At 44.7% G+C, this 13,224-nt stretch overlaps 1 protein-coding gene across 1 annotated transcript in view; it reads left to right on the top strand.

The window, feature by feature from the left end:
- DZIP1 (DAZ interacting zinc finger protein 1) overlaps window positions 1-13,224 on the top strand; it is a 42,096-nt gene that overhangs the window by 13,882 nt on the left and 14,990 nt on the right. Inside the window, exons 8-9 of the mRNA XM_086481352.1 lie at window positions 820-868; window positions 6,481-6,537. Coding sequence (XP_086337478.1) covers window positions 820-868; window positions 6,481-6,537 — 106 coding nt within the window. The remainder of the gene's footprint in view (window positions 1-819; window positions 869-6,480; window positions 6,538-13,224) is intronic.

Genomic DNA, 13,224 nt, shown 5'->3' with positions numbered 1-13,224 from the left:
ACTGCAGATCCCGCAGTCAAAGTTTCTTCGTGTTCCGTTAATCAGTCGTTGGCGTTACCAATTGTCGCGGTCGAGACGGACAAAGCGACAAGACAACAAATCTTTTTGAAAGCCTGTTGTGGTGGATCTCAGCTGGACTGGACGACTTTGACCTTGAGAGGATTCCAGTCTACCCGTGAGAGAACAGAGAGGAGTAAGAAGAGCTGCAGCTGCAAGATAAGCAAGTCCTGAGAAAGTGTCGACTACAAGACAAGGCGTACATGTCCTTTTGGCAGAAGAGCTGAGTTATAATGAACTGTGCAAATAACAAATGATAAGATTGTGTAACAATTTTGAACCAATTAGAAAGAGACACATCTGGAAAAGCTAAGGGGAAAGAGAGTATAAATGAACAGACAATAAAAGCTTTACTAGTACCAGGCTTTCCAAAAGATTTGTTGTCTTGTCGCTTTGTCCGTCTCAACCGCGACAGCCCGTTTAGTACAAAAGCCTTTATTGCTCTCTTTCTCTGTTCATTTATACTCTCTTTCCCTTAGCTTTCCCAGATGTGCCTCTTCCTAATTGGTTCAAAGTTGTTATGCAACACAGTTGTTATTTGCACAGTTCATTATAACTCTGCTCTTCTGCCAAAAGGACATGTACACCTTGTCTTATGGTCGACACTTTCTCAGGACTTGCTTATCTTGCAGCTGCAGCTCTTACTCCTGTCTGTTCTCTCATGCGTAGACTGGAATCCTCTCAAGGTCAAAGTCGTCCTGTCCAGGGGCCTCAGTCCAGCTGAGATCCCCCACATTGATGTATCTGTCTTTTCTCTTTTAGATAAAAGAATTGTCCACAAGATCAGTTGCAAACATTAAACCATATGATGGTAAGTACAAATGATAAGAAAAAGCAGATTTTGTTTCTGCTTTCAGCAGGTTGGCTGAAACAAAATTACAAATTAATTCAAAAATATAGACATAACTTCACTAACCATTCAAATCAAATCAGTACTGGCAGTTTATTTGTGTTTCACAGAGTACCTACCTGTTTCCAAGCCCTTATTTGCAAAGTCCCCGTTTTGCAGCTGTAAGGAGTTCTAATGTACAAAGTTGATTGCTTGAGTACTGTAGGGATGTGAAATACAGCAACGCTGAGGCGAAGGGCTCCGGAGCGGCGGGTGGCGCCGGGGGCCCCCGAAGCGGCAGAACCGCGGCCAGACCGAGGCGGCAGAAGCGCCGGGAGCGAGAGGGCGCCCCAGCCCGCCCCCCCAGGGAGGGGAGCGCGAGCTCCTGGCGGGGTCCGCTCGGACTCGCCGTGGGCGGGGACAGGAGCGGCGGCGGCCAATCCCCTCGCAGGGCAGAGCGGCCCCGGGGAGCGCGGGCGACCTGGACGGGCGAACAAGACGAGGCGCGGCCGTTCGGACAGCGGTTGGCGGAGGCGGGCGGGCAGGGCAGGCGGGCGGGCAGGGCGCAGTCCCTCTCCTCACTCAACTCGTGGCCATCGCCCTCCCAGAACAGGTCCCAGCCACGGTTCCCACTCGGCCGAAAGCCACCGCCGGAAAGAATGTGTCGACCCAGGCGGAGAGAGATGGGTGGAGCCGCACCCTGCCAGCCCTGAGGCCAAGGCAGCAGGTGGAGGCTCCACAAGCAGCAGAGGATCCCCTGCCCTCTTGCCACCAGGCAGAAGGAGGGGACATAAGAGACGAGGGGTGGGAGAATGGAAACAGGTCCCTGGTCGGGGCAGCAGGTGACTCCCCTCGATGTCCCTCACCTTCCCAGTTGCCCCTGCACAACAGTTATGGGGCTCTAGAAGTTAAGGGCCAGGCAGATGAGGAGGCAGATGAAGGTCCCTCCAGGGAGTTGCCCAAGGAGAGTCAGTCAGCCCCGCGCATTGTGACTGCCTCTGTTAAGAAAAAAAAGGAGGGTAATTGTCGTAGGCGATTCCCTCCTGAGGGGAGCGGGGGGCCCAATATGCCGACCAGACCCATCCCACAGGGAAGCCTGCTGCCTCCCTGGGGACTGGGTTAGAGATGTCACTAGGAAACTCCCAGGTCTGGTATAGCCCTCTGATTCCTACCTGCCATGGGTTATGCAGGTTGGTAGTGACAAGGTTGCAGAGAGAAGTCCAAAGTTGATCAAAAGGGACTTCAGGGCAATGCAGCAATTGCTCGAAGGTTCAGGAGCACAGGCAGTGTTTTCCTCAATCCCTTCAGTGGCAGGGAAGAACACTGAAAGGAACAGGAAGACACACCTGATGAACACATGGCTGCTGGTCCTATTGGTGGAATTTTGTTTTTTGTGATCATGGGGAGGTTTACACAGCACCAGGCCTGCTGGTGGCAGATGGAGTTTGGCTTTCTAGAAAGGGGAAAAGGATTCTTGCGTGTGCATTGGCTGGGCTCATTGAGAAGGCTTTAAACTAGTTTTGAAGGGGGAAGGGGACAAAGCAAGGCCCACCAGTGATGAACCTAGGGGTGGCATGCCTGTGTTGGGGGTGAAATGGATAGCTCAGCTCAGGTGCATTTACACCAATGCCCACAGGGTGGGCAACAAACTGGAGGAGCTGCAAATCATTGTGCAGCAGGATAGCTATGACTTGGTCACCATCACAGAAACATGGTGGGATGACTGTCGTGGCTGGAGTGCTGCAATGGATGGCTATAAACTCTTCAGAAGGGACAGGCAAGGGAGGAGAGGCAGTGGGGTGGCTTTGTATGTTAGGGAGTGTTTTCATTCTGTAGAGCTTAACGATTGTGAGGACAAGGTGCTTATGGGTAAGAATGAGGGGGAAGGCCAAGGAGGCAGATACCATGCTGGGAGTCTGTTACAGACCGCCCAACCAGGAGGAAGAGACAGATGAAACATTTTAGAAGCGGGTGGCAGAAGTCTCTCAATCATTAGCCCTTATCCTCATGGGGGACTTGACCTCACCAGACGTCTGCTGGAAATACAACAGAGCAGAGAGGAAACAGTCCGGGAGGTTCCTGGAGTGTGTGGAAGAGAACTGCCTGATACAGCTGGTAAGGGAGTCTACCAGGGAACCTTGACCTACGGTTGATCTACAAGGGGACCATGACCTGCTGACTTCTCACTTGATGTACTCTTTATTAACAGAGAAGGACGGGTGGGAGATGTGGTGGTCAGAGGCCGTCTTGGGCTCAACAACTGTGAAATGATAAAGAGTTCTCTAATCTTGCTGAAGTTAGGAGTAGAAACAGCCAAAACAGAACCATGGATTTCCAGAGGGCAGACTTTGGGCTGTTCAGGACACTGTTTGAAACAGTCCCTTGGGAGACAGTCCTAAAGGGCAAGGGGGTCCAGGAAGGCTGGTCATTCTTCAAGGAGGAAGTCCTAAAGGCACAGGAGCAGACTGTCCCTGTGTGATGGAAGACGAACCGGCACGGAAGATGACCAGCTTGGCTGAACAGGGAGCTTTTGCCAGAACACAGGAAAAAAAGGAAGGTTTACCACTCCTGAAAGAAGGGGCAGGCAGCTCAAGAAGAGTACAGGGATCTCGTTAGGTCATGCAGAGGGAAAATTAGAGAGGCAAAAGCCCAACTAGAACTCAGGCTGGCCACTGTCATGAGAGACAACAAAAAATGTTTCTACAAATACAGTAACAACTAAAAGAGAGCCGAGGAGAATCTCCGTCCTGTATTGGGTGCAGAGGGGAACATTGTCAGCAAGGATGAGGAAAAGGCTGAGCTACTTAATGCCTTCTTTGCCTCCGTCTTTAATAGTCAGACAAGCTATCCTCAAGGAAATCAGCTTCCTGAGGTGGAAGTCGGGGACAAAGAGCAGAATAAACCCCCATAATTCAGGAGGAAGCAGTTAATGACCTGCTTTGCCACCTGGACAGTGGACAAGTCTATGGGGCCAGATGGGATCCACCTGAGAGTACTGAGGGAGCTGGCAGAGGAGCTGGCCAAACCACTCTCCATCATTTATCAGAAGTGCTAATCAACAGGGGAGGTCCCAGACGACTGAAGCCCTGGCACTGTGACTCCCATCTACAAGAAGGGCCAGAAGGAGGATCCAGGGAACTACAGGCCTGTCAGCCTGACCTCGGTACCAGGGAAGATTATGGAGCGATTCATCTTGAGGGCGCTCACATGGCATGTGCAGGACACCAGGGACTCAGGCCCAGCCAGCATGGGTTCATGAAGGCAGGTCCTGCTTAACCAACCTGATCTCCTTCTATGACCAGGTGACCCGCCTAGTCGATGAGGGGAAGGCTGTGGATGTCATCTACGTGGATTTAGTAAAGCCTTTGACACTGTCTTCCACAGCATTCTCCTAGGAAAGCTGTCAGGCTCATGGCCTAGACAGGCGCACTCTGAGCTGGGTTAAAAACAGGCTGGATGGCCAAGCACAGAGAGTTGTGGTGAATGGAGTTAAATCCAGCGGGCGGCCAGTCACAAGCGGTGTCCCCCAGGGCTCAGTGTTTGGGGCCAGTCTTGTTTAATGTCTTTATCAATGATCCGGATGAGGGGATTGAGTGCTCCCTCAGTCAGTTTGCAGATGACACTAAATTGGGTGGGAGTGTTGATCTGCTCAAGGGCAGGAAGGCTCTGCAGAGGGATCTGGACAGGCTGGATTGATGGGCTGAGGCCAATTGTAAGAGGTTTAACAAGGCCAAATGCCGGGTCCTGCACTTGGGTCACAACAAACCCATGCAGCGCTACAGGCTTGGGGATGAGTGGCTGGAAAGCTGCTTGGTGGAAAAGGCCCTGGGGGTGCTGGTCGACAGCCGGCTGAACATGAGCCAGCAGTGTGTCCAGGTGGCCAAGAAGGCCAACAGCATCCTGGCCTGTATCAGCAATAGTGTGGCCAGCAGGAGTAGGGAAGTGATCGTGCCCCTGTACTCAGCACTGGTGGGGCCGCACCTCAAATCCTGTGTGCAGTTTTGGGCACCTCACTACAAGAAGGACATTGAGGTGCTGGAGTGTGTCCAGAGAAGGGCAACAAAGCTGGTGAAGGGCCTGGAAAACAGGTCTTCTGAGGAGCGGCTGAGGGTACTGGGGCTGTTTACTTTGGAGAAGAGGAGGCTGAGGGGAGACCTGACAGGAGGTTATAGTGAGATGGGTGTTGGACTGTTCTCCCAAGTAACAAGCGATACGATGAGATGAAATGGCCTCAAGTTGCACCAGGGGAGGTTTAGGTTTCATATCAGGAAAAAATCGTTTACTGAAAGAGTGGTCAAGCATTGGAACAGGCTGCCCAGGGATGTGGTGGAGTCACCATCCTTGGATGTGTTCAAAAAAACATGTTGATGTAGCACTTCTGGACATGGTTTATTGGGCATGGGTGGTGTTGGGTTGACGGTTGGACTTGTTGATCTTAGAGGTCTGATCCAACCTAATGATTCTGTGGTTCTGTGATTCTATTTTGTGTTATGTAAACAAGTTTGGCTTTGGTTTATGAAATGTAATTGTTTTTTCATGCTTGAGTGTCCTTAGGCTGCAGAACTCACAAAAGGGAAATTACTGAAAGAGTTAACAAATTTAAGTTAAGATACAGATCTTCAAAGAATTTTAAGAACTTTGATGTTTTTTTCTGTGCAGTGCTTTAACGTCTCAAGTCCATTACAAATAGCTAAACCTGATAATAGTGTGTTAGGATGTAGTCCTGCAAGTCCCATATATTTCATGCTGTAGTTGCAGTGACTCGAAATATGTTTATTGCGATAGATGATGACAGCTGAATCAATTCTAATCCCTGTTTGGAAACCATCTTGCTCTATTAGCAAGAGATTGGCCTGAACTGAATCTAACAGCAGAGAGCAGGTTAGTTTGAGCAGAGCATAGTAATAGTATGGCTGTATGGCTTTTCAACTGGAGCTGCTCGTATTCAGCCACAGTGAAGCACAGACAGGTATAAGACATGGCACACAAGCAGATTTGCTCCTAGGCCCCAGGCTGATCTGTGGAACGTAGAACTGAAGTGATAATTCACTCCAAGGCTGCACTCTGTACATGATATAGATTTGGTTTGTGCTAATTGACACAAAGTGTGGATGCAGCAAATCCTCTTTGGGTAATACAAGTCTCAATCAGGGCAGACTAAGTAGCTTTGGGCCAAGGCTTCTTCCCTGGGACACAAAGACAGTGTACAGAGGTGAACAAAGAGATGATCACATTCCAGTTCAGTGATGATTTAGTTACTAGTTTCTTCTCCTGGTTCTAGAAGTATTAAAATTTTAATTTTTATTATTTTTTATTACATGTTTTTTATTTTAATAAAAATATTAGACATTTTAAGCATATATAGACATGTACTTCTATGTTGTGAGGGACCATCTTTTACTTTGTAAATAATTTGTTAAGTTTTTTCCCCCTAAAGCCAAAAATTATGTATTTTATAAATATGATTAAATATTGCTAAATATTTAAGAATCTGTATATTGTTTACTATAATACATTTTAAAATAAATATTTAAGAGTCTGTTATTGTTTACTATAATACATTTATATTATTTTTTACTTTTATGCTATTTTAGTGAACACTACTGTAGAGCCTCTTGAAGAATCTAAGCCAAGTCTACCAGCGACGCAGGGTAAGGTTTTTTTGATAGGTCCAGATCCAGTACTTTCAAATCTAAAACTGTGTCCTCTCAAATGCATAGCTTGTCAAGTCATAGCTGTAAGAGTAATTGTATTGAAAGAACATAATTTGAATTGCTTTGCTGTGTCAGCATTGAGAATTCCAATCAAGTAATTGTAAAGATGCACTGTTGAAAAGAATAAATGAAAACCAAAAAATAATTTGAGACTATTTCCTAGCATATGTATAGTATTGAAGCAGTTGAAGGTAAATGAAACTAATTGAGGAAATAAAATTATGTTTTTGTATAGAAAAAGGGCTTATCTGGTATATGCATATACTTGATAGGTATATGCATGTGCTGGAATTTCTATAAGGAAATATGTGGAGAAGTTTGTTTGTAAGTCTTGAAATACTGTATTTTTCACGTGGCCTCAAATGGCAAGGAGGAAAAATACAGAAGAAATAATCAAAATAGACAGTCATCCCATCTAGATAGTTCTTTCAGGGTATATCTGTATTTATATATAGATCATTATTTAGTTACTTTAACTTGTGGCATTGTGATATTGTTTGGAAGTGGGGGGAAGGGGTGAACCTCCGTTTACATTGTTTTGTACTTTGTGAAAATAGTTCTCGTTTTTTTTCTCAGTATGCAAAGTAATGGAGAGTATTGTTACCATACCAATATTCTGCAACCATTCTTTAGTTTTAAGTAGGAAAGTCATGAAAAGCGAACTTTGAGCAAGTAAAATGTTTAAATGTTAAAAACCAATTTATTAATTTGAATTATTGAATTATAATTACATAATATTTTATTATTATTATTTCTCTTAGTTTTAAAACTGGTAAAAGGGAGACAAAATGGAATTTGCCTAGGAAAAATGTACAGAATTTTTCAACAAATTCAAGAAGTTCTAAAAAGGCATATGGGGAGAAGGGGCAGTATACAACAGCTTTCAATAATTTGATGAGGAATGAAAAAATGATGAAGAGTTGATTTCAAAATATTTGTTATGACAAGAATTATTAAATTAAAGGAAATACATTTTATTTATTATACAGCAACATTATTTGAATAATACAGAGATTTGTTTCTAACCTACACAAGGATAGTAGTTTGTTGCTTGAAGCTTTTTAAGTGAAACTATATAGATGAAATGTTGTGTGGAGAAAAGTAATGATATATCAAGTATAGATTATTAGGAATAGTATTTTAAATAACCTAATTCTTTTTCATTCAAACAGCTGCATTGCATCAACACAGTAGTGCTGGTTCTGGCTAAGAGATCTCACAGCAAGTAGCTTAGCTATTGCCCTGAATTTAAGAAAAGAGTTTTATGAAGAATATTGCTGCTAAGGGCTTACACACTGAGCTTGTCAAGCATTGCTTTCTTAGTGCATTTACTGTCATTGTACTGAGGAGGAAAACAGTTCTGTGAACATAAGTATTTCCTGTACTCTGACAATTTAAATAGCCTTATTCAGATCTTTTCTGATTTCTTGCTGCTCCAAACATGAAGTTTGTGACACCTTGTGAAACTTCTCAAGACTGAAAAGGCTGTTCCTGCCATTGATATACAAAAGATTCACTACCAGTTTATTATAAAACCTCAAAGAAGGTGTTTCCTTCAGATTCCTTTGCTGATGATGATTTTATTTATCTCTGCAGGTCTCTCTGTCTGTCCCCTTTCTTCCCTTCTGGATTTTTTTAAAACTTACCCTACCTAATTTCTGGATATAAAGGTTAGCAGAAGTTACAGTGTCTTTCCCAAAAGTTTCAGGGCTTCTCGAGGGATTGACTTACATACTGAGTTAGGACATCATGGCTGCATCTCATGCCATTATGAAAATAAAAGCACTTGCTGGTAAATTCTGTATACACATTTATTTAGTACAGATCATCTTTGAAATCACAAGAGCTGTAGTTTTCTTACCAAACAATCGCCACATATGGAATATCTTCTTTTTTTTTTTTTTTCTCTGTTTCAAAGAAAATGACTTCCGGAAAAAGCTCTCTACTGTGAACTTAAGTACACTTTTCGAAGTTGTTTGGAAGCTTTTGCATCCTAACGTTTGTTCTGCACATCTTAAATCTGTGTTATGAAAAGATTCCCAAATTACAAATGAGGTATTTTAGGTGTAAAGTACTGGAATAACTGCGTTAGCCTGGTGCTTTTGTGTTAAGATTTCTTGCGAGAACTAATAATGTGCCTTGAATGCCATCCTGGCTGACTATTTTTCTGTCTGTTTCTGACCTAGCTGTAGGGTTTTGTGCAGATATAACTTCCTATTTTAAAAAATTACTTCAGTCTCACAAAAAGGCAATGAATTAATTATGATTTTTTTTAATCATATTTTAAAATCAGGCTTTGGCTTCTATTTTACTCTTGAAATGTTGATACTTGTTCAATATTTAACCTTTGTTACGTCAATAATATTAGGTGGAATTGAAGACAGTAGTTAAAAAGCAAAGATATTAATTAGATTGTCCATTAAAACCTATGTCTCAGTCTTCAAACATGGTGTGGAATAAGGCCCAGCTATCGTAAGGGACATAGCTGAAGCATCTGAGGAAAATTTAGTCAAAGTAGTCTTTCTAGACAGTTAACAGAGAAAAGGGGCACCTTCAGAGTTTGGTTCAGCTGAACTAAGATCTGAATTGCTCTTTGAAGTTGCCTGTGTCTCTTCGTTGACTGTAGGAGGAGTCAGAGATGACTAGGTTCCTTAGAGACCTCAGGTAAGTGTCAAAAATTTATCATATTTAAGAGTATTCGTTTAAAATTAGTATTCATGCTGCTTATGTGCAGTATATGGCTTCCCATTGATTAGTTAGGAGAAAAATATATGAAGTATCTTGATTCAGAGATGACAGTCAAAATGACAGGTATCACAGATTAAGTCTGGCAGCTGTTTGGATATGAAATTTGAGTATAAAGTAAAGGAGTATATAATGACTATAGCCATGGCTTACATTTCTTACATCTTTAAGAAGTGCAGCAATTTACAGCAAGTAAGTTTTACATTTTATCCTGGGTTTTCATATTGCAATGCAAAGTGCTTACTATAGGTGATACTCGACTATAGATAACTATAACACTTCTGTTCAGGCTGAAAGTTCTTTAGCATTTCATATTTCAGAGTAAATAGAGAGGATTTCTCCTTTAAATGTTGGCCAGAAGACTGCCTTTCCAATAGTACTGCCAGACTGTTGGGGTCTTTTAAAATAGTAGATAAGAACAGACAAATAATAAATGATATGCTTGAAATATACACAGCCTGAATTCTTCATTATTGTTAAATATATTTTCCTATTCCACCTGCATAGAAATTGTCTTCAGTTATTATTTAAGACAGATACTTAATGATTTGTCAAAGTATGCCAGGCACATAATTTTTCAGTAGTATAATTATCCACTGAAGGAAATTAAGGCAACCTGTACTTTTAATACATCTCATCTATCTCTCCATACATATTAGCTGGCAGAAGAGATATTGTGGAAGATGTGGAACGACACACACATCGTTGTGGAGGTTATCTTAAGGTTGCTGGCTTTAATGATGGCTAGTATTAATATGACTGGTTTCAGGCCAGTGGGATATGAGTATGATCAGCCTGCATTAAGACTGCCATTTAGTTAGGTTCAAGCCTGAGGCTGACAGGAACCATTCTTCTGAGGATGAAGGTAGGGCTAGGGGCTAGGTTTGGGTCTGAGGCTGGCCGGTGACATATGGGAAGGAAGTGTCTAGAATTTGCCACTGGGCTAGGTATAGGATTTAGCAATAATACTGTTTGGTTAGGGTCAGTTGTGGAACTGTTGTGGAGGACTGAATGAATTAGGTTTGGAGTTAAGGAGGTTCATGCCAGCAGAAGTTGATTTATGGCAGGGTGTGCAAAGGGCTGGTATCACCCAGAAACATCTGGTTATTGCTGAGCCAAGGTTTTACAGGGATCACTGAGCTTGGTTAGGGTTATGCTTAGGCTTAGGTAGGCATCAATTGGAAAAGAGAGTTACGGTTAAGAAGGATCAGTTAAGCAAGGTAGCAGCAGCAGAGCCTGACTGAATAGGTTTAAGTATGAAGTTGAAATTTGTCTCTATTTTATAGCCAAGAAAGGGCTGGAGATGAGAGACAGGGTTCAAATAGTGTCATTGAACAAAGTATAATTGAGGTTGCATTTGAACTACCAGACTGATGTACTCTCTAGTTGTATCAGTACCCTGGTAGTCCAAAGCAGGTGATCTGCTGGATCACAACATTCCTCCTGCCTTGCCATCCTGCCAGTTTTTAACCCAGCTTAGAGTGCACCTGTCTAGGCCATGAGCCTGACAGCTTTCCTAGGAGAATGCTGTGGGGGCCAGTGTCAAAGGCTTTACTGAAGTCCACGCAGATGACATCCACAGCCTTCCCCTCATCGACTAGGTGGGTCACCTAGTCATAGAAGGAGATCAGGTTGGTTAAGCAGGACCTGCCTTCATGAACCCATGCCGGCTGGGCCTGAGTCCCTGGTGTCCTGCACATGCCATGTGAGCGCCCTCAAGATGAATCACTCCATAATCTTCCCTGGTACCGAGGTCAGGCTGACAGGCCTGTAGTTCCCTGGATCCTCCTTCTGGCCCTTCTTGTAGATGGACATCACACTGGCAAGCCTCCAGTTGTCTGGGACCTCCCCTGTTGATTAGCACTTCTGATAAATGATGGGGAGTGGTTTGGCCAGCTCCTCTGCCAGCTCCCTCAGTGCTCTCAAGTGGATCCCATCTGGCCCCATAGACTTGTCCAATGTCCAGGTGACAAAGCAGGTCATTAACTGCTTCCTCCTGAATTATGGGGGTTTATTCTGCTGTCTGTCCCCGACTTCACCTCAGGGGGCTGATTTCCTTGAGGATAGCTTGTCTGACTATTAAAGACGGAGGCAAAGAAGGCATTAAGTAGCTCAGCCTTTTCCTCATCCTTGCTGACAATGTTCCCCTCTGCACCCAATACAGGACGGAGATTCTCCTCGGCTCTCTTTTAGTTGTTATGGTATTTGTAGAAACATTTTTTGTTGTCTCTCATGACAGTGGCCAGCCTGAGTTCTAGTTGGGCTTTTGCCTCTCTAATTTTCCCTCTGCATGACCTAACGAGATCCCTGTACTCTTCTTGAGCTGCCTGCCCCTTCTTTCAGGAGTGGTAAACCTTCCTTTTTTTCCTGTGTTCTGGCAAAAGCTCCCTGTTCAGCCAAGCTGGTCATCTTCCGTGCCGGTTCGTCTTCCATCACACAGGGACAGTCTGCTCCTGTGCCTTTAGGACTTCCTCCTTGAAAAATGTCCAGCCTTCCTGGACCCCCTTGCCCTTTAGGACTGTCTCCCAAGGGACTCTCTCAACCAGTGTCCTGAACAGGCCAAAGTCAGCCCTCTCTAAGCCCATGGCAGTGGTTTTGGTGAGCCTGCTCCTTACTTCACCAAGAATTGAAAACTCTATATTTCACAGTTGCTGAGTCCAAGACGGCCTCCAACCACCACATATCCCACCAGTACTTCTCTGTAAACAGTAGGTCAAGTGAGGCACCTCCACTGGTAGGCTCCGTTCCATCTGTGGCGGGAAGTTCTCTTCCACGCACTCCAGGAACCTCCTGGGCTCTTTCCTCTCTGCTGTGTTGTATTTCCAGCAGATGTCTGGTGAGGTCAAGTCCCTCATGAGGACAAAGGCTAATGATTGAGAGACTTCTGCCACCTGCTTGTAGAATGCTTCATATGCCTCTTCCTCCTGGTTGGGTGGTCTGTAACAGACTCCCAGCAGGATATCTGCCTTGTTGGCCTTTCCCTTCATCCTTACCCATAAGCACTTGGCCTTGTCCTCACAATCATTAAGCTCTACAGAATGAAAACACTCCCTAACATATAAAGCCACCCCACTGCCTCTCCTCCCTTGCCTGTCCCTTCTGAAGAGTTTATAGCCATCCATTGCAGCACTCCAGCCACGACAGTCATCCCACCATGTTTCTGTGATGGTGACCAAGTCATAGCTATCCTGCTGCACAATGATTTGCAGCTCCTCCAGTTTGTTGCCCACCCTGTGGGCATTGGTGTAAATGCACCTGAGCTGAGCTATCCATTTCACCCCCAACACAGGCATGCCACCCCTAGGTTCATCACTGGTGGGCCTTGCTTTGTCCCCTTCCCCCTTCAAAACTAGTTTAAAGCCTTCTCAATGAGCCCAGCCAATGCACACGCAAGAATCCTTTTCCCCTTTCTAGAAAGCCAAACTCCATCTGCCACCAGCAGGCCTGGTGCTGTGTAAACCTCCCCATGATCACAAAAAACAAAATTCCACCAATAGGACCAGCAGCCGTGTGTTCATCAGGTGTGTTTTCCTGTTCCTTTCAGTGTTCTTCCCTGCCACTGAAGGGATTGAGGAAAACACTGCCTGTGCTCCTGAATCTTCGAGCAATTGCTGCATTGCCCTGAAGTCCCTTTTGATCAACTTTGGACTTCTCTCTGCAACCTTGTCACTACCAACCTGCATAACCCATGGCAGGTAGGAATCAGAGGGCTGTACCAGACCTGGGAGTTTCCTAGTGACATCTCTAACCCAGTCCCCAGGGAGGCAGCAGGCTTCCCTGTGGGATGGGTCTGGTCGGCATATTGGGCCCCCCGCTCCCCTCAGAAGGGAATCGCCTACGACAATTACCCTCCTTTTTTTCTTAACAGAGGCAGTCACA

The sequence above is a fragment of the Leptosomus discolor genome, chromosome 1 (genome assembly GCF_034619465.1).
Source record: "Leptosomus discolor isolate bLepDis1 chromosome 1, bLepDis1.hap2, whole genome shotgun sequence".
Classification (NCBI taxonomy): Eukaryota; Metazoa; Chordata; class Aves; order Leptosomiformes; family Leptosomidae; genus Leptosomus; species Leptosomus discolor.
Note: the sequence above shows the minus strand (reverse complement) of the source record. Positions and strands in the feature narration are given on the sequence as shown.